Source organism: Gymnogyps californianus, chromosome 3 (assembly GCF_018139145.2).
Source record: "Gymnogyps californianus isolate 813 chromosome 3, ASM1813914v2, whole genome shotgun sequence".
NCBI classification, from domain to species: Eukaryota; Metazoa; Chordata; class Aves; order Accipitriformes; family Cathartidae; genus Gymnogyps; species Gymnogyps californianus.
Window position 1 is genome coordinate 6,592,742 of NC_059473.1, and position 23,762 is coordinate 6,616,503.

General features: G+C 40.5%; 1 protein-coding gene across 2 annotated transcripts in view; it reads left to right on the forward strand.

The window, feature by feature from the left end:
* Positions 1 to 20,277, forward strand: part of SNAP25 (synaptosome associated protein 25) — a 28,963-nt gene extending 8,686 nt beyond the window's left edge. The window contains exons 3-7 of one of the 2 annotated variants that reach the window (XM_050894583.1): positions 773 to 821; positions 9,181 to 9,298; positions 13,530 to 13,655; positions 15,802 to 15,946; positions 20,209 to 20,277. In XM_050894583.1, the coding sequence (XP_050750540.1) occupies positions 773 to 821; positions 9,181 to 9,298; positions 13,530 to 13,655; positions 15,802 to 15,946; positions 20,209 to 20,277 (507 nt within the window). Of the gene's footprint in view, positions 1 to 772; positions 822 to 9,180; positions 9,299 to 9,435; positions 9,554 to 13,529; positions 13,656 to 15,801; positions 15,947 to 20,208 lie in introns of both variants that reach the window. The other variant, XM_050894582.1, reaches the window with a different exon arrangement.
* Positions 20,278 to 23,762: the final 3,485 nt, after the last annotated feature.

A 23,762-nucleotide genomic window follows, 5' to 3' on the forward strand; every position in this document is an offset into this window, starting at 1 on the left:
CAGCTTTGCTCAAACCCTGTATCCAGCAAAGGCGATGATAAGATTCCCACTAACCTGTGGGAGCAGGGGCAGATTCAGCATGTAGGTGTTTTAAAAATCCTACCTTCAAGCTCAATCCAAAGTCCATTGATGCTAAAGGTGTCTGCTGGCTGAATTAAAACTTGGCTTAAACCCATATCTATTAGATCTCTGAGCCAAAAAGTGTGGCTTAAGCCTGTTCAATATTAGCCTGCTTTAAAATGGATTTCCTAAGTAGGTAAGATTTCTGACTTTTGTGTTGCAAGGGCTGTGTACAAACCACTATACCTCCTTCCCAAACATGTTTGTGTCATATCTGTTTTCCTTGGGAATTTCTCCTGTGGGATGAACATACACCTGCAATGTCAACACCCCCTTCTTCCCTTCTCCTGCTTCAGAGAACTTGGAGATGAGCCCTCTCTTTTTAGAAATTACTCTTGTGTAAAGTGATTATTTTAATCTCAAGGTCCAGGACTCTGTGTTTTCTGCTGTAGTTCAGTATCCCAGTGAATCCGGAAGGACTGATGGTACAATTGAGAGTACTTGGTTCCTTATACAGTGTCCAGGCACATAAGGTCTTTGGACTGTGCCACCAGCCCCTTATGACCTTGTCATTCCTTTCACTGTTTTTCTTTTGTCTTCCTATGTCCCATACCTAGGGCTGAGTGTTCCCTCACTGATCTCTCTTTCTCTCTCTCTCTCTTTTTCTTCTCCCCCTCTCTCTCCTTACCTTGCTACCACTATTGGGATGTAGAGTAAAGATGCTGGTATCAGGACTTTGGTTATGTTGGATGAGCAAGGAGGTAAGTTCAGATTGCTTCAGTAAGGAAGTATAACCATTCTCAAAGTACTGTACTAACTGTGTGCAATCCTGAAAATGAGGGCCATAAAATACGTGTGGTTGTGCATGAGAACCCCAAAACCTCTTTGCCTTCAGCTTCGTTGTCTGACAGAGGAACATACAATAACTGCATATGAGTCTGTACTTCCTTTGATCTTTTCCCATTAGTGTCAGAGAGAGCTGCAGGCTGAACTCATCCAAATCATTATTTTTTTTAGCAAGCTTTGGGTCAAGATCCAGCTACACGATGAGAAGATTTGCCTCCATAAGTGTAAAATCCAACATTATTTACGCAGGTGCTATGTAATTTTCTCACTTGTTTTAGCCACAACTGAAAGGCATGCAAAAAATGCATCCCAAGAGAAGGTAAAACAGGTTTAGTTTGTGTAAAATTCAGTTGCTTTTTGTATAGAAACGTCAGTGAGGATAACAGGAATTTAACATTAAAAGCTATGACACTATCAGCTCATTACAATTGACCATATAGGAGCTTTCAAGCTTAGACGAGTCCCTGTCTGTGGATGACAGTGACAAAGACAGAGCTAGCTATATTCAATACATTCCAGGAAATTACATTTTTGCCCTTCATAATATTACAAAGAAGTAGGTAGCTTCCCCGCCCGCCCCCCCCCCCCAACAAAACTAATAAGTCTTCATTTGCTGCAGACCCACAGCTACTCTATATCAAACGAGCCCCCCCCAAGCCCTTGTTATTATTTACAATGCGGCATGATACAAAACTGTATTAGGAAATGTTTTCTACAGAGGTAATGCTGTATTATTCATCAAGCCCAGACGATGATAACGGTACGGCATTGTTGGGAAGTGGACTGCAGAACCTGACAGGCCCTTTTCATCTGTAATGTTCCTGCCTCTCTGGCACGAAATGAATGAAAAGTAATAACAGGACCTAAACAGAAAGTATTTTCTGCTATTTGCTTTTTTATGTATGTCTCATTGCTTCCCCCCCACAACCCCTTTTAGGGAAAAGAATTTAACCTAACCAAATTTTGTCACATCAATTTGTCTTGACAAGAAAAATATTACAGAGAATATTTTGTTGTCTTCGAAAATTTTTTTCTGAATAATGGCAGCAAAAGAACTATCACTGAATATAGAAAGCTAGAAATTACTTATATTGAAACAGATATGGCACCTGTCTAAATGATGTGTTTTGCTTCAGAAGTGAATTATACAGTTAAAATAAATCACAAATATTGTCAAAGAAAGTCTGTAAATACCCAAGTGTGTCTTGCAATGTAATTCCCAGGCAGATCAGCAGAAACTTTAGTGGTTCCTATAACTTCCCTTGTGTTTAATCTTGGGAAAGTATGTTTCTGTTCTTTAACTGTTATTTTTCCACAGATTGCTAGGGGTTTTTATTTTGTTTTTAACCCTGAATTTTGTTTTTTACTTTGAAGTTCTACTATTGCTAAACCCCTGTACGCAAAAGTTGTCTGACCAACTCTCTAGTCACGCTAGGAAGGACGGTCTGTGTGAGCCAAGGAGCTGAGACTGGACCCACTGACCTCTCTGGAGTCCAGGGAACTCAGTATTAAACTCTTATTGACAGTGAAACCTGAAATGTGTATTGTATGGCCAGAGATGCAGTTAGTTGATACTTACAGGAAAGAATCAGACAATTTAAAAGCCTCTTTAAATTGGTTATGGTCATGCCTTAAGTGGTTCAGCAAATTTAGCTTGTGACTATACCGTATGGGTTTCTCAAGGAAAAATGCTACAAACCCTGTGAATATTGTAACCACTGTACTATGCTAAATGTTTAATTAAGTTTTGTCCATTTTAGGCACATGTAGCTGTAATAATTACTGATTTTTTTTTATTTTAGCGATAAAGGACTTATATTATTGGGCAAAATACACTAATGATGACTTTGAACCCTCTGTAATTAGTGCAATGTGTGCAACTCATGGATGTCTCAGCAGATTATCAGATTAAGGAAATAATTTGCTAACACTGCCATGTGATCTCTTTTCAGCTGACTGCACAAGTCACTTAAGATTATTAGGTGTTAAATATACAAAAAACATGACATTGATCTTTCCAGTGGGCGGCAAGCAGAATATCTAATCTCTGCAATTGCTTGAAGCTCTATTTCTAGGTTTCCTTACAGAATTGCTTGCTTTGAAGTTAAACAGACCTTACAAGGAAAACTTCTTTGAGCCGATCTCAATTTAAATAACGCAAAGCAGAACTCATTTTCTGACATCAATAAGCAGAAGTCTTTGGGATCATAAAAGGAAATAAGTCAATGTAATTTTACAATACTAGGTATTTATACAATAAAGCCAGCCTAGCTAGCTCCTGTTGCCTAAACCTTTAGTGCAGATGGCTGCTCAGCAGATCACAGAGTCTGTTATGACCCTACAGAGATGTGGAGCTTCACAAGAGCTTTCATTACTCCTGTTTCACAGAGAATGGGACTGCCACAAAAACTAGAGACCTCCTCCAGTGCCCTTTGAAGTCACTGGGAATCTGAGTGGGCTTTTGGAGTATTCCCTCTGCAAGTTATTATTTTTTGAGCCAGGTATTGTCACCCAAACCAGTTCAACACAGCTCTTCCCCTGGGGAGCCAACAGGAAGGAGCTAAGAGGTTAGATTCTCCTTGTTGAGATTTTTTCCATCAGTGAGAAAGTCTTTCCCAGACCCTATGTGCATCCATAATGCTTACATTTTTTTAAACCTGGCCTTGAGTCAAGCTCCCTTAATTAATTAAATATAAATATGTACATAACACTTTAAAATATTTACATTTTACACTAAAAATGTCACGCTGCAAAGGATTATTGAGCAGTGGCAATTGCTCTGCTTCATTAAATATGTCTTTGAAACACGTTAACTTAGAAAAATGTTAATCTTTCGATGCATGTTGGTTGAAAGCAGACCGTAGAAATGAAACAGATAGTACAAAGTGGGGATATGAAGATAAACCTGAACTGCTGACATAGGAGGGGTCCCACAGTGGTAGCTCTCTTCTTCCAAAGGGAACTCCCATCACCTGGGAGTATCAGCAGGCAGAGAGATTTGGACCTTCAAGGACATTTTTTTGTGTGATGATGTCCTCATGCAGTTTATTACAAAAGAATTTTGTTCTTGTATTCAAAATGGGGTGGAGGGGAGAAACTTTTCCAATAACAACAGTAGCAGCACAGCCATTTTTCATCCAAGACAAGATAGAGGAATAGCCGCAACTTTCATAAGCCACAAAGAAAACGTCAATGCAATTGAAATTTTCTCCCTGCACCACAGCAACAGCAAATGCATGACCAGCAATGCCAGTGAACATGGGGAGCAGCTTAATCTACCCAGCAGATCTGTACTCCACATCAAGTTGAAGTATGCAGATAAAACTTTGGAATAACTGGGCAACTCCACAAGCAAAAGTGTTGGCACCATGTGATGGTACCCATGCTAGCTGACCTCTACTGTTTTTGCAGGAGTTGCGAGTTTTACAGTTTTGTATGAGTTATGGCTGACCTGTATCTACAGCACTGGAGAAACAACTGCAGTAAATACAAAGATGATTACCATTCCTTTCCATCAGAAAGCAAAATTATGGCCCCTTGTGCAGGCCCCTTCCCCAGCTTATCTCCTGTTCAACAGCTACCACGAAAATGGACAGGCAGCAAGATGCCAAAAGCAGAGTTGCTAGAGGCGCTCCAACGACACCTATGAGCTGAGCTGATCACAGTCAGAAATGGTTTGCTAATTAGGGAGAAAAAAAAATGGTGACTATCAACTATTCCAGATTCTACAGGGAAAATGCTATTAATTATGTTGAAAATGCAGTGCAGAACAAAAGACAAACGAACTCCCCGCAAAAGCAGGTTGTGCCTTGTCTACTGTTATTTTTAGCACAGCTACACGTGGGCTCACAAGCACTCCCTGCTAGCTTTCTTCCATTCGTACCTGTGCTCAGCAACGCCTTTCAGAGCGGAGCTAGGTCAAGACTCTGGATTTCTGAAAAGGCTGTCCTAGAAATGTGCCGCGCTCCGATATGATTCTCCTTTATAGAAAATGGGATCACCAAGTATCATTGGAAATAGTTAATCTGCTGACTCTCTTTCAAATTCAGCCCTCTTGTATGCAATTATGATTACAATGTGTTCTTAGATGTCCTTTTTTTTTTTTTTTCCCTCCAATTAAAATTGTCCTTGGTGGAAATTGTTTCATTGCACAATATTCCAGGCAAAGAAGCAAGTCCCCTTCTCCACAGGCATTTAATTGACATTCAAGCACAGGCCTCAGATCCTGGACACTAGTCAAGGAACATTTGTTATAAATTACAGATGAGGATGCAAAGGTGGAGCAACACCACACTTGCCCTGTCCTGGTCCTGCATCCAATGCTGTGTTAAGATGCTTTTGCAGCTGTGTTTGCTCAAGAGACCGCAGGAACAGCTGAGGGATGCCCTCGCTACAGCTTCCCTCTCCCAGCCGCTTCCCCAGATCAGTCGCAGAGTGGGCATTTGCCAGGCTGTTACGGAAGATCCTGGCAAGGACCCACTGGCAAAGGGCCACAATGCTACGGTAAAACTAACAGGACTAGCTTATGGTCCCTCAGTTGCCTGTGGTTTTAATACAGAAGTAATTCACAAGTATAACAATACAGGTAAAAAAATATCCTCATTTGTATCCTAAGATATGCCATTAGTTTGCTGTAAGAAGATATATGGCCACTATTTTTGAATCAAAGTCACATTCTCAGACATAAAAGGGTATCAACATGCAAAAAGTGCTAATAATTAGCAGAGCTTCCCAGAAAAAAAAGAAATCTCAATGAAACATACCTCTGATGTGTATTCTGCTTCCAGACAACGCCAATTCTCTCATATATGATATATATACATATATTTCATATATGATATATAAACATATATATAGATGTAGTATATTCAAAGAATACTGCAACAAACTATCAAAAGATGTTTAAACTCTGACCTTGAAGTGCTTCTCTAAATGGGAGATAAAGGACATGATCTTTTGTAGGTGTGAATTTGCGTAGGTTCATGGCAGTGTATGCCAGCAGACTGTCTTCCCTAAAACCTTTAATAAAATACACAAAGTTGGAATAGGGAAGATCTATGAAAACAGACATTAAATTAACCTTTTGATAGCCATCTGGTTTCCTACCAGCAGTGATTCATTCTGGGTCAGATTTTAACATCAGTTATACCAAAACAAATCCAGAGTGACCCCATTAAGTTAATTCCTCTATAATATTTGTGCCTCAATAATTGTGGTTAGACTCATGAATCTATTTCCTTGCCTGTGGGACCAGATCTTTGACAGGTATAAATTGGTGTTGCTCCATGAAGCCAGCATAACTACGCCAATTTAAACCAGTTAACAATCCAGCCCATGACATTAACAACTAGCAAATGGCTTTAGGACAAGCAGCCAGTTGTCTAGACTTCTGGGCTACAAATATGACATGGGCTTTTTACATTGATGAGGTTTCCTTTAATGGAAGATAAATTAGTTGTGGGTCCCTTTTCTATTCAGAAATAGCACAGGCATCACACACAAATCCTGAAGCAGGATAAATTAAGTCAGGTTCCTGGAGAGAGCTATAATTTAAATGGAAGTCTTTGAGTCATGTCAAATATACTCTTCAATTAGCACTCATCTATTCAGGCAAAATAGGAAACAGGGAGAGAAAGTTCAAAAGGCCCTACTACATACCTGGCTTCAGAGAATGTGCATCTGAGCAAGGAAACATACTTAGACAGAAAGCCACTAGTGGTACCAGATCTAGGACTGATCCCTGCGGTCTTACCTGGCATTTTCTACTGGCCAGCCAAGGTTAGAGAAATACTAGCAGCAAAATCAGTGGAAGAAAGGTCAGTGCCTCTTGTCCCTCCCAGTGTCAAAATACACACGTGGAAATAACCTTCTTTTAACTGAGAGCCCTGAAAACCAGCCGGGCTCTGCAAACACAGCTCTCACAAGCAGGAGGTGGGAATCCACAACTGAAATTTAGCAATTCCCATCACGCTGCATGAACCAACATAAAAGTCAGTTCACCCTCCCACAGCTGCTTCTCAGAACAAGAGCAAGTGTTGCCCAACTATGCAGGAGCAGGCAGGACTCGGAGTTAGTGAGGAGCAGGTGCACTTAGAGGAGTATCACCTTCTACCACATACTCACATTTCTGATGAGATTGACAATCTATGGCTACAAACATAAACCAAAGCTTCTGCTAAAGCCTCCCAACCAAAATGTAAAATTATAATGTGCATTAAAACAATCCAACCTTGTATTTCTGGTTCTTGGCTCAGCAGTTTATCTGGCGGAACTTGTACAGTGTATCTCTCAGGTTTCCTTATTAGTTTCCCAATCCTTTGCTCACATTATATGTGCCCCTTTTAGAGGACAGTGCCAGGTTAACTCTGATCCTCTAAATGTATCCTTGGATTTGGGATCAATAACTCCTGTGGTATCAGGAGACAGGCACATCCAGCTGAGGAGAATGAGAACCGACAGCTGAAAAGCAGATGCAGCTCGTCATACTGACACGGCACCTCTCCTCCTCAAAGCCCAGCCTCATACAAGAATTAAACAAAGTGCACAAGTTCAATATTCAAATTATTTCAGCTTGAATAATTTAGGCCCGGATTTTCAAGGCCCTCTAGGGGTGAGATGCTCATTTTCCATGAAAATTAATTAAATAAAATTAATTTTAATGGGAATTGGGTATCCAGATCCCCCAGAAAGCTTTGAAACTCTAAACCTCAATTGTTATTAGAAACTCAAGTAAGAAATTAGGCCTATTCATGTTGCCAAAGAAGTCAAGAGGAGTTTTGTACTGACATCAATATGCACATGATTTTTTTTCTAAAATGCCGCCCTTTTCCCCCCGCCCCTTCCGGATAGGACTCAGTTAACATCAGGAATGACATTAAATTCCTCCTATAACCAGTGTTCTCTTAGTTCCTTTCCTCTCAGGTCTAATTCTGTGTTTATATTGTTTTCTGTTCAATACAGGGAATAGGGATTTATTTGTGTTTTACTGGGATTGCTTTACTTTGCTTCTTTAGGTACAGTTACAATTTTTAATGGATTGAAATGCCACTCCAAGTAACTTTCTCATCCTGTGTAATACTTATTTGGGTTTATCCTTCATAAAACAAATGGTGAGGCTTTCCACCCATGTAAAATGCTGTCACTACTGCAGAGTCCACATAAGACCCCTGATCCCACTGGATTCATACCTCTACATCAGTGGAGGAGCCATTCCTACAATTTTACATTGTGGCATTCTGTTCCTCTAGGCCATTTTTCCCAGCTTTAATAGTGAAGAAATGAACACATTAAATTATTCTGAGCTACCAAGTCACTAAGAAAACCCTACATCATCGTCAGCCTTAGGTGGAAATAAGCCAAATTCTGTTTGATGCCAGCAGAGAGACAGTGTCTATATATGGCTGATTACTGGGCTTGGTGCTTCATAACTTACCCTGGGGCAAAGCAGAGGTGACCCCACTGAAAACCTGAGTCTTCACCCAATGCTTGTTTTCATAAGATCCCTTGGGGACAGAGACAACGAATGACACAGCCGGTGGTCCTCTTTCAGTGAGCGTCAGGCTCCTGGAGTGGTTGCAATTGCTCTGTGCGCACTGGGGTTACTCCTGATTTGCAGCATCCACACCAGAAAGAAAACCAGCCCTGAGGCCATACTCAGATTAGAGATTAATATCCAATGCCAATCAAAGTGGCAGATCTAAGTTTCCTCAGCCTCTGGAAAAAGGAGTACTTGGACACGGCTCTTAACAGCTTGCTCCATCTCTGGTACCGTTACTACCAGCTCTCTCACTCACTAATCAAAGCAATTACGCTGCCCCAAATCACCTAATTCCAAGGCATTTGTAAGCATAAGTAACTGAAGTGTTTTCCATGGAAGGACAATTTTTCTCTTCTATTAACATACATAAATGCAAAATAATAATACTATCTTTCTTGCTCTTGGATGTCATTGGTGTCTTAGTAAGTGGATGTATTGTATTATGTTTCTGGACCTTGAACTTTATAACCCTTCCTTTCTACATCATTACATCTTGTTTAAATTAATATATTTCAAACATCTTCCTCCTTTGTTTTACTCTTCCCATATTAGTGAAAAGCATCTTCGGCATCCAGTGCGGCATACATCCTTTCAACAATGCATCAGCTCAGATTAATGCATTGTAATGTCATTATTAATTCAGTTCTACATGGTCATTTTTCATGTTCTGTTGAAGACAAAAGCAAACAAACAAAAATACAATTCATTCCACACTGTCATCCCTTTGTCCTGACCAGAACAACTCGATCGTGTTGAAGAAGGCATGAACCATATCAACCAAGACATGAAGGAGGCCGAGAAAAATTTAAAAGATTTAGGGAAATGCTGTGGCCTTTTCATATGTCCTTGTAACAAGTAGGTACTGGGTACCGGCTCTGCTATGTGGCGTCCAGTTTTTTGTCACAGTGAATGTCTGAAGTTTTTGTCTTTTTTTTCTTTGTCCTTTTCCATCTGCTTCATTCTGTGGGGATAAAATACTTGTGTTTAATCAGAACAACTGGAACGCATCGAAGAGGGAATGGACCAAATCAATAAGGACATGAAAGAAGCAGAAAAGAATTTGACGGACCTAGGAAAATTCTGTGGTCTTTGTGTCTGTCCATGTAACAAGTAGGTGCTGCCTGCCTCATCTCTTTGAGCACTTAAGGCTGATCCCAAAGGCCTTGTGAAGCTCATCCTTGCTAGGCACATGGACAGGATGAGCATGTGGCATGCAGAAAGAACGATTCTGGTTCAAATGCATTCATCTCATAGCATAGACAACTGACTGGGAATTACTGTAGATGCATTAAAGTCAGGCATACTGCAGTGAAAGCTTCACTGTCAACACCTTTTAATGGTAAAAGTTTCAACATTTTACACAAAGTGTACTGAGTGGTTCAAAACACTGGGGCTACCTTATTCCTGGAGACCCTAAATTTTGAAACATATTTTCACAAACAAGTTTAACAAACAAAACAAAACAGCTGAAAAAATGCAAAAGAGTTCATAATAAACATTACTCAAAATTATGGATGAAAATCACACCTTTTTTCATTGTTCAACAGAAGTAGTCCTTGATGAAGATCTTGAAAGAGACATGATGTTTCACAATTGGAACCCAACTTGAAATGGTTTTCATCCTGCCATAGGCAACAAATTTGAGAAAACCTGAACACGCCAAATTTCTCTCGTTTGGGTAGCACGTACACTAAGCAGAAATGTTGAAATGCATCGAATTTGCTTGCATGCCATCACACTTGAACGAAACCGTCCTCCAAGTAATGCAAAGCTTGTTTTAAATGCCAAATGAAAATGTGATGTGCGGTTATGTGGATGTAGGAAATCGGGGACAAAGTGGACCAACCAGAAGTCCTTGAGGAATGGCAAATCCAGCATGCAGTGAGTAGGCATGCAACCAGGTTACAGTGAAAACATTCACAAATGGTTGGCCAGAGATTGTGCAGGAAACAGAGTGCAGTGGTTCTGTAGTATTATACTCCCTCTCTGCGTGGCACAGACAGTTTATTCACAGCCAGGGCCCGATCCTACCATGATTATCAAGACCAAAGGAAAGAGCGCTGTCATGGAGTTCAGTGGGTGTTTTGCCAGGAATCAGAACGGTAGGACTGGGTTTCTGCCTTATCAGTCACCATTTATTTTGAAGTTAATTCCCTTGGGACACAATGCAGATACCACCCCAGCTTTAAAAAAATCAATTTTGCTCCCGTGTACCAAGCCACGAATACTTGGCTGGGGTAAACATTTTGCCTAGAATATGTGTACTATTGCCTTGGTGTGCACAATGGGAGAGAGGCAAGGAGGAATGGAAAGAGCTACACACACACACACAGCCTTTGTCAGTGGGACTGCCTGCAATTGGTATCAGCTTTGAAACAGGCTTTAGCCCTGCTATCCTGCACCAGAGGACCCAGTGCAGAAGAGCTGCAGGTACAAGAGTATGCAGCAGAAACTTTACATCTCCCACATTCTAAAAGCTGTTGCAACTTAAAGAGGAACACTGTCCTGGCTTGCTCCTCCTGGAGACACCTGGCATGACGCCTACATCAAAAGTTCACCCTTGAAGTACAAAAAATTCCGAAGTATTTTGCAGGAATCACGATTTTTTAGAGCAGCTTTAATATTCTGTACTGTAGGAAAGGCTGTTCAGAACTGACAGCCAGACCTGTGGCATGGATGGGGTTAGCACCTGACACGTGGCCTTAAAATATTTACCACTTGACTATCATCGCAGTATCATGAAATCAATAGATGCAAGAACAGACAGATACTGTATTCGATGTGGGAGACGTTCATTTTTAAAGGTGTCTCTTCCCTGCTTTAAGGCAGTATTCTGACCTTTGCAATCTGCAGCCAGATTTCATAAACTAGCATTGCTAATCAGTCAATGTGTTCAGAAACAGAGTATGGATGAACAATGCTTTTAGAGACTGTTCCTTGAATCACTATGCCAGGACTCAACTGGTACAAATAAGATGATATTCTGAGAAGCTGAGCGTAGGAGGGAGAGAAATCGATACAGTTCTGGGCATCGGTATCACCATGATCCCCTAATGCTTTTCTGGCTGGTGGTAGATTAATGGCATATATTTTAAAAAGATTAACCATTTCACACATAACTATACTCTGATATAGAGAGTAAATACAACTCCATGAGCCTTACCAAAATGTAAGGCTTGATCCTACATTCTTAGGAGACCCAAAATGCCCATGGTGTGAAACTTTGACCAGACTGCATTCAAAAGGACAACTGCTATTGACCATGAGCAGACCCAGACTCCACCTGTCGACTTTAATGGGAAGTCCACAAGAAAACAGAGATCAAGTTCTGGGTGTATAAAATCATTCACCTCAAACACAGAGACTGTCTCACTCTCAAAGTTGCACAGGTGTAAAGAACAGGCAAAAACCTGTACATGTATGTGCAGCAAGAGATCTACTTTCACTCATTTCTAGAAATGCCAAAGCTGATTTACAGTTTCAGAGAACTAAGAACAAACAAGCCAACCATCATCTTTTTAAGTCTTCACAAACTTTAATAGGAAATAAGCAACAAAACCGATGAGTAGGAAAGATCCTTTTTTCGTCTACATTTTAATTCTATATTGGAGCATGCGACACATCTTCAGGCTCAATAGAAGCTCAGCTGCTTCAGGGAGCATGGAAAGAACATAACACCAGGGATGGGTTTGTTGTGTCCTTTCCCAAATCCCCCAGAAGCACGTTTGGTTTCTCCCCCCAAATCCAAGCCACAGGGCTGTTCATATGACTGATTAGAGCTGACCGAAGAACAGGGAAACCATGGAGATTTGCAGTTCCCAACAGCTTTGTTGGAAACTGCTCCATTTCCAGAATAAAATCAAGAACTTATACCTCCAGACCGCAAACACTCACACTCTTGTTAAAGTTTTCAGTCTCATCTGACGACTCTAATGACAGCAACCCTAAACATGCTGCACATGCTAATCTGCCACTGAAGGTATGCCTGGATTTTAATTTTCTATCCACGGCAGCTCAGTCAAAAATGGCTCTCTGAAAGCTAGTGAAACTGTCATAAACAACAAATATAACAAGTTGCTAGGTTATTTTAAAGTCCGGTGGTTTAAAGCTCCTGAAGGAAGTGATGATCCATTTTTGCCTGTGTCTTGCTTATTGTGAAGGCTGTTACTGCTGATGCATTAAGAGTATGATGAACTATTGGGGCAACTGTGCTTAGTGAGAATGCTTCACTTCTTATTCATGCCTGTAGCTGGTGCATGAAGAAAAATGTAGAAAAATTTCCCTTTCTGATGCTAGATTGCTCGTATCTTTTCTTTTCTCCTGCACTCATTTCACTTCTGCCTATTTTACTTTTTGTCTCTGTGGACAAAGGTTTGTACATCAACTGTCGATGTATGATTACTATTTTCAAGTACCGATATATTATTTGAAAAATCTAACAAACCCTATGAATTTTATGATAAAATCATCCCCAAATCACCTTGGGAAAGGTCAGTGGCTTTAAATGCCTATCATGCCACATACATGTTGAAAAGTATCAACAGAAGCCCCATCTTCTGCATGGTAAAATGTTAAAATCTAGCCAAATCCGTTTTTCTCTAAGAGGGTGTGTTGCTGTGATGTGATGTACACACTATACTTGGCAGTTCTGTTTTTATGTCTGTCTGCCAGTACGTTCTCTGTGTTTTATGTCAAAACGTATGTGTCGCTGAAATGAAACAATGTTTTCTACTTATCTGTATTTCTTCTCCTCTTCTTTTTTCTTTTTCCCTTTTTTTTTTTTTCCTTCTTTCTGGAAACTAAGTCAACATCCAAAAACCTGTGTGCAGTGTTGTAGACTTGACAATTGCAATTCACCCTATTGGAAACAAAACCTCTGACCATCACAGTTGTTGTGGCAGTAAAGTAAAAAACCAAAAACCAAACCCCTCCTTTTATTCAGGGTTATGATATATCGGTATACAATCAATGACCCTCTATCTGAAAACTCATTTGCTTGATTCAGCTTTTAGCTTGGAGAAGTAAAGAGTTTTGCATTTGTCCTTGTCCACTTGATGCTTTGTTACTCATCATCTTTTTTGCATAGGCTTAAATCAAGTGATGCTTACAAAAAAGCCTGGGGCAATAATCAGGATGGTGTTGTAGCCAGCCAGCCTGCACGTGTCGTAGACGAACGGGAGCAGATGGCCATCAGTGGTGGCTTTATCCGCAGGTGAGCCTTCTTATCCACTGTTTTCTCTCTATTCTCCTCGTCACTGATATATTTAGATTTCTTCCATATGGTCATGAGTTCTGTGATGCTCATTAACTCCTTCAGTGGCACTGAGTAATGCAATGGAGCCCGTGTTTTCCACCAAGTGGTGGGTGCTCAAATTTAGGTTCACAGCGATTAAGACAGGTACTAAAGGCTTACTGCGTCCACTGACTTCCCCTGGCCCTGTAGGTGCTTGCCAGAGCTAGTGCAAAGGATGGTTACGTTGCTGGAAATCCTGGAAGTAAGGGTCTTAGCCCTGAGAACCAGAAGAAGGTGCTTGAAAACATGGCCCTAAACCTTCCTCCTTGAGACTGCTCAGACTTGGGCAATAATAAAATAGAAATAATACCTATTTATTTACTTCACAGCAGCAATGTGCGGTTGCAGACTGTCATGGCCAGTCAGCACCGTCCTCTGAACTCCATCTCCCTGGCGTGAACAATGCACTTTTCCTGGGGGCCTTATTATGGGTCTCATTAATGACAGTTGTCAAATGCCTCAGAAATGAAGTGTCAGATAAATACTAGTTTATTATTATTATGTCTCAAGATATGTAGTGCTCGTTATCCATCCTTGCCAGAAGATGTACCAAAGCATCCAGCAGCCCTTCCTTTCTTTTCAAAAAGAAAAAAGCCTCAGGCTCCCTGCCAAAGCACCGAGCCAAGCGCAGAACTTGAAGCACACTTTTAACTAGAGATACACCGCTTCCCTGCTTGTGTCTATCCAGAAAACCTCACTGAATGGGGAATGATGCCCCATTCCTCAGCTGCTGTAAAGCCACAACTATGGAGAAACATTGATGCTTTTGTGGCAACCCCTGTGCACTCAGATGAAAGCCAGTTTGAAACACACAGCTATACCAATGGCAACCAAACTGCAAACTTTCAGCAATACATAGGGATCCAGCAGTAAGTACATACTGATTACAGTGCTTATAGAGCATGTATTTAGATGACAATGCTATCAGCTGAATGGATAAAGGCATACCAGTAGGCAAAGCTTTGATCTCTGAAGATTAAGGACACTGGATTAATAAGTAATTATCTTTCCAAAAACTATTATCCACTTATTTTTTTGGCTGCTGTGATAAAGGGAAATCAGTGTGATAGAAACAATGCTGTCATGCAATCTGGAGTGTGGGAGAGAGTTGCCATTTAAGTTTGCTGGGTCTGCCATTCATGTTTTTTTTTATTTCTGGATGGCAGCCCCACGAAAATGAAGGCTGGGGCATGATAACAGAATAGCAGCGAAGAAAGTTATGCTACACCATAATCATTCTGCAAATAGCCTGTAGCGCCCTTTTGGCACCTACGTGAAGACAAACTGCACAAGAGGCTCAAAGTAGTGATTTTCTGAGTGGGGCCCACGGACTTTGCTTTCCCCTGTGTCAGTCACCACATGCCTCTCCAGTCACTGGAGCGTTGAACTGGACCTTGGTTCAAGCGCAAGTTTTTTCTTCTAAAAACCAAGCAACTGAAAAAGACAGTGCTAAGAATGAGACACAAAGGATCTTTACTAAAGCCAGTAAATCTGAGAGAAGCTGCTTCTGTCATTTACCAGAAATACATTTAATGAAATAGGATGTTAGGTCAGGATTTTTACAGCTGAAGCAGCTCTTCCCCAATATTTCAGTGAGCCCCAGGTGTACGAGGGCTGGACAGTATCCATTAGCTATGTGTAGTTCAAGGAGGGGAGCTGGTATAGCTTCAATTCCACCACTCTCCGGCATTTCACACTTACTCTAACCACACACACGTCCAAACGGAGCACCCTTTCATTCTTCGTTTGAGAAGGACCATCACTAGCAGAAAGGTGCAGTATGTGGTACAGAAAAGCTCAGACAGCAACACTTCTAGGAGCAGCAGACACAAGCAGTATAAATGGAGCAGTGATGAACTCAGACAATTAATCCCAACAACAACAAAAAAGCATGTAATGTTTTTCAGGCGAGCTACTTATTAATCCCTCTTCTTCAAAGCTGAGCACAGCAGCATGCTCCTCAGGTGACAAGTGAAAGAAGTTGCAGGGGAGGTTTCGGGTGGATCAGAGTTTCGGGGGGAACCTCCTCTGTCTCTGCTTCAAAGAATTGCTTTTTTGCTCCCAGGGTAACAAACGATGCCCGGGAAAATGAAATGGATGAGAACCTCGAGCAGGTCAGCGGCATCATTGGCAACTTACGTCACATGGCCCTGGACATGGGCAACGAGATCGACACACAGAATCGCCAGATTGACAGGATCATGGAGAAGGTAAGAGATTACATTTCTAAGAGGACCTCAAAAGGGGCTGTGTTTTCCCTTCTACAAGCACAGGCTGTGCATACTGCAGTTTTTCTTCAGCTCAGAGAAGGACAAGGGACAGAAATAGCTGCTAGAGCTCCTCTCTCTTCTCCCTCCAAATCATTGGACCACAGAAGAGCTTGCTGCTGTGGATCTCCAGTAACGTTCAGTGCAGGCCGGGTTGAACCCACACTGTTGGGTTTGCAAGACAATAGCTGGCAAGGGGACCCCTTAGCACAAATCAAGACTCCTTCTGCAACAGCTTTGGGAAAGGAGAAGTGCCCTGAGCTATGCAGAACCACGGGGCTTGGGTCTGAATGCTCTGGCACTTCCTGGCAAGTTTCAAGCTTTTCTGGACTTTCCTTCCCTTGGAAATTCCATGAGCAATTAGAATTGAATCACCTGTTTGGAGGACCAGTCCCAAAAAGAGGATGGGGATTTATTAAGTAAGGCTTTGCTGTATGGTAACAGTGCAGCCAGTCTTGTTGTGCTGCCTGCTTATAACCACATTAGGACAGATCTTCCAGCTGTCTTGGGGGGGTGTGTGGGGTGTGTGTGGGGTGTGTATGGGGGGGCTGTGCATATATATAAAAATAACTTAGGCTTAGCATTACTATTGTGAAATCACCATCTAAAAAGGCAGAGAGCACCATTCCAGTGCCAGACCTGCATTGCAGATTTCTGAAGCAGATAGCAGCACCCTCCAAACCTGGCTGGGAACTCACTGCCATCCTCAGATCCCAAGATCTGCAAGCCATCTGCATTCAAAGTGGCAGAGCTCCAGGCACAGGCACAGCCAGGCTGAAGTGACATAAGAGGCTGATCTTCATCTGGTGTAAAATCAATACAACACTTGACTTCAGCCTGAGATTTACACAACCTGAGGATCTAACCCAAGGACTCGTATGTGCTGCTTAGAGTTAATGCTGACCTTAAGTGGTAGAGCTTGTAGTCTTGAGCCTTTTTACACGTGCAAGCCTTCTCACACGAGCGGGATGCCGATGCCTATTTTTCATGTCAATTAACTACATCAGAGCCCAGTGAAAAAATTAAAGAAAATACTGCACTGAGGGATTCACTCAGATAGCTTTCCTTATTGGAGTTTGATTCCAGAGGGAACTGGGTGAAGCATACATTGCCTTAAAGGTGGGAAGTTCACCTCTGACAGAGAGACAGTCACAATAACACAGTAGAGCACATGGCTTTGCATCGGTCAAAAGTTTTGCTTTATAAAGCTGCATCTGTTAGTTTGACTGTATTGGAAAATGCACAGTATTACTGTGATGCCATCCTGTAGCATTTCATATTTCTGGGAAAAATAGGAGCATGGGGGGGAAGGATTTACCGCTGTTATTCATATGAAAAGCACTAGAAAGCAGCACATCTATCTACATTGCAAGAAGGGCCTGGAAGATTATACAGCCTACATCATAACTACCTTTAAATAAGAAGCCTAGGACATGCTTTATTTTCTCAGAGCAAGTATGAGGACATGCACTATTACATATTACCAGCTACCCTACTCATGATATAACATAATGGCAGGAGACATGCCCTGTGGATGAAAATCAACTGCGTCCTATCCGTGCCCACAGGATACTATCACAAACTACAGCAAGCATAACAAGTCCCTGTTCTCCCACCAGTTCAGGCTTGCAAACATCCGGATTTTGAAAACATTGACCAAGCCTTTTGTGCACATGAAGCACATGGGCCAAATCTCTAGGCAGTGCATGCTGAGAGCAGTTGGCTAACTGAGGGACTGGCCTTCCACATCTATGCAGTCTTCTTACGGAGTTAAGCATTTCATACAGCAATAGAAGAACAACATTGCAAGCTAATGTGATTCATTAAACCCAGCCTCACAGGCAGGCCTCGCCAGACAGAGCCCTTGGCTAAAGAACAGTGACACATTTCTGAAAGAGGGACTTGCAGTGTACACAGAGGGGTCATCATGAAAGCAGCACAAAACCAAGACAGTCTTCAGTCTTAGCAAAGATCTGCCAAACTTCTCAGAGTAAGGACACACAGTAATGAGATACTAGAAAAAGAAACACAATATATTAGGAAAACCCTCTATAAAAGACAGAAATGACAGTTAGCCGGATAATACCAAAACCACAAATGTATACACATCCATTTTGCAATGAAATATGCCAATAGACCATCATCCCTAGCTGGCGGTGAGCATACAGCATTACTGGAGTTGTTTTCTTTTCCTGACCAGCTGGAGCACTGTGGTTTTGATCAATTATGATCATTAGAAAGACCCTTGGCTGGCACACTTTGCAAAAGCTGGGGTGCATCACAAAGCTAACCCAAATGCTCCTAAAGCATTTATGTTAAACTGGATGCATGCATCCAAACCAGAGCAATCTCATAATGAAGAGATGTAATCTGATCTATCCACAGTAATCAGGATAGCAATGAATAAAAGGCTTTATCCTTCCCTCAGGTCAGAGAGAAAGGGACAAAACAAAATGATGATGTGATGAGTAGGTCAAATGGCCCAGACATCATCATCAGAAGACCCTGGCCCTAAAATGAGCCATAAATAGGAGGCTGGGAGGAAAGTAAGAAGGGCTCAAAACATTCTGTCTTGACCTAGGTGGGAAGGTCTGCACAAAGACTCCCACTGACTTCGATGCAACATCATCCAGAGTTAGACCTTAGCATTCCTATTCAGGAACATTATGTTTCATCAATATTCAATTAATATTCATGTATTTCATGACAAACGTAACTGCTTCCAAAACCGTTAACTTATTTTTTAGGTAGTCTTTTGGCAAAAGCACACAAAACTGTACTGTGGTAGACAAGGTCAAACTCATGGCTAAAATAAAGGAGTGTGGCTTATAATGAGTAGTTATGCTGATTTACGCTTGTTGAGGATCTGGCACATGCTACTGTACTAAAAATACACATCTGCATAGCATTTGCCAAAACAATTATGGAGAAAAGCCCAAGATATTTAAGAATGATTTATTGCACATCAGTATAACCATTTTTAAAGGATTTTTAAATGTATGTGGGAAAGTTGCTTCACCACTCTGTCTTTGCAAATTGGAGATTTAAAATAAAACTGTACAATTTGGATACACCCCAGAGATGTGGGAATGATCATCAAAGCTAACAAAGCACAGCCATCAAACCACAGAAAAGAGTCTGCTATTTGAGTTCATGCTTTTAAAGCAGTGACAGAATTCTCACCTTTCCTACAGGTCTGATTTAAAAAATTGAAAACATTTTCTATCTAGTCCCTCTGCTAGCATAAGTCGGCATAGCAACATGGGCTTGAATGGAGCTCTGCCAATTTTTGTCAGCTAAAACAATGTCTTTAGTCTCCCAAACTAACTTCTACAGAGCTACAGAAAGCCATGGTCAAAGTGCCTTCCCCCTTAAAGAGAACTCCTAACCTCCCAAGTGGTGCTGTTTTATTAACGGCATTTTATAATCATGGCAAGTGTTAACCCATGGAAGACAGTGAAGTTAACGGTTCAGCCTACGCTGGACTAAATTCCAGTTTGACTGCTTCAAGTAATGGTAAAATCCCTGCCTTTTCTTAATTCCTGTTTGCGCTGCTGCCCCATGAGAGAAGTTACTCTGTCTCACAACTAGACTGGTGAACTTTGTTGAGAGAAAGGAATAATGGCATCCCTACCTATTCCCTTCCTTTCACATGTAGAGCAAAGAGATCCAGACTGACGTATTTTCAAAGCAATTTATCTTTGCCAGCATTCCCTACATCAGATGAACTAGCTTCCCTGCTCCAGCGATTCTCTACACTGACCAAAATTTTAGTTTTGACTGCATACCTGGTGATCTAAATTAGAACAGAGTCCAGGTCCACTGAATCTTAGAGAGCACTGAAGTTTTCACCAGTGAAATCCATGTGCACATCATCAGTTCTCATCCTGTCATCCATTACCATCAATACTGCTAGCACTATCAATAGCACCAGCTACAGATCTGGCACAGCATTTACAAGAATTCAGTGAAGCTGAATACAAACATAAAAGCTCTACTCAAAGGCTACCTGAAGCGTCACAAAACCAGCAAATCTGTAATTTCCTTTTGGGTCCCTAATACCACTATAAAAAACCAGCTCTCCGGTATTTTCAAGCTTCTTTTTTTTCCTGACCTAGCCAAAACTAGAGAAGTGTCCACAAAACATTGTAGATGTTCTCTTTCTGCCCTGTATTCATTTGTTTCTTTCCTTTGTGTTTCCCTAGGCTGATTCCAACAAAACCAGGATTGATGAAGCCAACCAGCGTGCAACAAAGATGCTGGGCAGTGGTTAAATGCAGTGAAGTGCATTTCCTTTTAACGCTGTCCAACAGGGCAGTACCTTCATGCTTTTATCATGGTATTTACCTACTAGGTTTGCACACATGCACATATCAGCCCCATTGTAAATGTTGTCCTGTGTAGTTTGTCAGCTTTCCAAAAATGATACTTGTAATTATTTTTTTCTAGATATCTTTCTTTCCAAAGGTTGTACATAGTGCTGATTTGATGGCTATAGCTCACTATGATGTTTTCTGGGATTTTTCCTTTCCTTGTTTCTGTTTTGGATTCCTTTCCTTTTTTCCCCTCTCCTCATTCTTTTTTTTAAATGATGTTTGCTGAATGACAACACTGTTGGAATGCTAAACGTGCTGTTAACCTTTAAATATACAGTATTGTTCTTGTAAAACTGTGACATTCCACAGAGCTACTGCCATGCTCCTGTCTGGGTATCATGATGTTTAAGCACTTAAACCTGCTGTCTTCAGTTCTTCATTGCCATTATCTGTTGTTATGATTTCATGATTAGACAATGTGGAATTATATTACTATAACAAGCATTGCACTAAAAAGTGATGTGATTTATGCATTTATGCATGAGGAATAAATAGACTTTTAGACTCCTACTTAAACAAGAATTTTCCCATGGCAGTAGCACACCAACAATGACAACAAAAGCATGCTCAGTATTCGGACTCTTTTGGGACTATGTTATACCAGCAAGTTTGCAGTTGTGCCACTTTTTTCTTGTTGATATATATATATAGTTATTAATCATGATCATTTTTTTTAATTATGAAAAAAGAGGGATTTGGCACTCACCATTTAGCCATTGCCAGCAAAATAAAAGCTTGGCTGAAAATATGTCAAAGACAAAAAGAAATAAGTGTAATATATTGGGTTTGTCTGCTGCTTTTGAAGACTATCTTTTGGAGGAAACGACTACCATATGAAATGGTGCAAAGAAATGTAATTTTTATAAGGCTCTCTCTTACTAGTCGCTATCCCCATGTGGTTCGTTATCGGTACAGTTCTCTGTTGCTTACCTAGAGCTATGCACACCAAATCGCTGAGATGTTTAGTAGCTGACTTAATTAAAAAATAATAAAAAAACCTAAATGAATGAACTCTAGATAAACTGTGAGATAAATATCATTTACAGCATGTAATATGAAATTCCTTATGTCTCCTGTCAGTTTGTGAAGTGATTGACATTTTGTAGCTAGTTTAAAAATTATTAAAAATTATAGATCTCAGAATCCGTTTGCTTTATCCATTTGTTGCCCTATGTGTCAATGACAACTAGCTATTTGCCACTTACCTGGGAAAAGGAGAAGTGCAAAGTCTAAAGACTCTTTACAAACTAGTTCTGTATTACATGTGGGAAACTAAAGATCTCTGTTTGCAATACTGTATAAAAGTAAGTACTCTAAAAATAGCATTTTACACTCAGCACATTCCAAGTGAATATTATTTTAAATAACCTGGCTTGGATTGCCAAACACTGAATCAAAATATATTCCCTTGTTCAAGGGAAAGAAAAAATGAAACAAATGTTATGGTACAGAAGCATACAGTTCCTCAGTCAATAAAATCTGTTCCTGTAGTGGATCTAGCCACGTGCTAATACACCTCTTTTCAGGGAACACTTTAAACTACAGAGTTTGTATCATCTACTAAGAATAATTTTCTCAAATGACTAACAACAACTAGTGTTTACTGCCAATGAAAAGTGTTATCATATTTTCTCAGGGTTTTTTTCCCCTATATGGACAAATTATAATTAACTCTGCATGAGTGACAGTTCACTCATGTGTCTCACATGGCCCTAAGTCAAAATACACAAAGAACATAAATGCTTGCATAATTAAAATCGCATGACAATGTAGACAAGCTATATTTTCTTTAGCAGCTTTTTATTTTTAGTATCTATTAAAAATTCATTTATGCAAATATTTCCCCCCACTACTTCAAACCAAAGAGTAAACTTCAAGCAAACATTTTCAATCTGCTGACCATTTCCAATCCTGTTCATTCAGAGATTCTAGTATTTGTGACAGCACTATCATTCTGCAATGTCAAAGCCTACTGAAGGAGGGCAATAATCATACTGGAAAACACGTCGGTATGGGAACACAGAAATACAAGGACGTTTGAGAAGGGCAAGAAATACATAAGAAAGTAATGAAGATATTAATGGAGGTATTATTCTCATCTGTTTGACAAGAATGCACCCTATCTGAAGAAGATCATACTTCCAAAAGTCATAATGGCTGATCAAAAATATAAGCCGTTGCTATGAAGGAAATCACTATGTTTCGACATCTGTTTTTGTCTTGAACAAAGATCAAAAACCAAACTATTGGAACTTTTTGCCAAATGGAAAGTTTAAAGGATAGAAATATTGAAATGTTTAATTTCATTTATCTTTGTATCCTTCTCCACTGTATGCAGGGTCTCTTAGGAGCTGGCTGAAAATGACTTAAGTAAATAAGTTTAATACGTTGCATTTCTCTGATGTTTTTGAAAATTGACTTTTCTAGGATTAATTAACCTCAAAATAATTCAAAGAAAGGCTCGATCTCATGTGGTTTGTTATTAGAACAATCCACTTCTGTTCGTTAAGTTTTGCGCACACCAAATCCCTGATGTAGCAGCTGACTCAATAGGGAAGAAAAAAAAAAAAAAGAGAGATGTTTTCAGCAGAACATTGCCTCAAATGTGGCATTTCCCTTTTTTAGCCCTTTCCCCCTCTGGTCGGCCCCTGTTTCCCATGATATGCTGCAGGCTTTCCCTGAGGCTGAACAAGCACAGTGCACAGTTACCCGCTTGAGGGGCAAGGCTCACTAGAAGGAAAGGACACAGCAAGGAACTGGAATTACAGTTCCCATAAGATAAAATGGTCACATTGATTGTGGAAACAAAACACACCTAGGTTTTTCTGAAGGCAAAGACTTCTTTTCCTGGTAAGAAATTTCCCTTTGACCATATTATATTTTCCAATCAGTAATTCCTTTTGTCTCTGTACCAGTGCCATCTGGAAATCCATGTTTGAGAGAAAAAAACAATATGGGGGTGCTCAAAGACTTAAAGCTTCATGAAATCTCACTTATTTCTAGACTTTCAATGCAATTTCACCAACAGTTTGTAACATAGCAAGATCCTCACATTGGTGTTGGTTTGAGGTCATCATATGGAAAAGGTTGTTTCATATTCTCAAGTGCCATAGCTGAATGAACTACCCAGCTGGATTACCTAAAGTTTTGCTTAAAAACTGAAGTCCAACTAAAAGACAAACTTCTGTTGAGCTCTACAAATCCACGATTAATGACTTCTTTCATATCATGCATTCTCCTCCTTCCCTAGTGGAAATTTCCTATGCTGGAAATATCAAAATAATCCCAAGGAAGGATATTTGAATGTTACTACTCAACAGAACAAAATTCATAAGTAGTGTAATATCTTATGCAAAAAAAGTCACCTTCATTAAATACCTGGC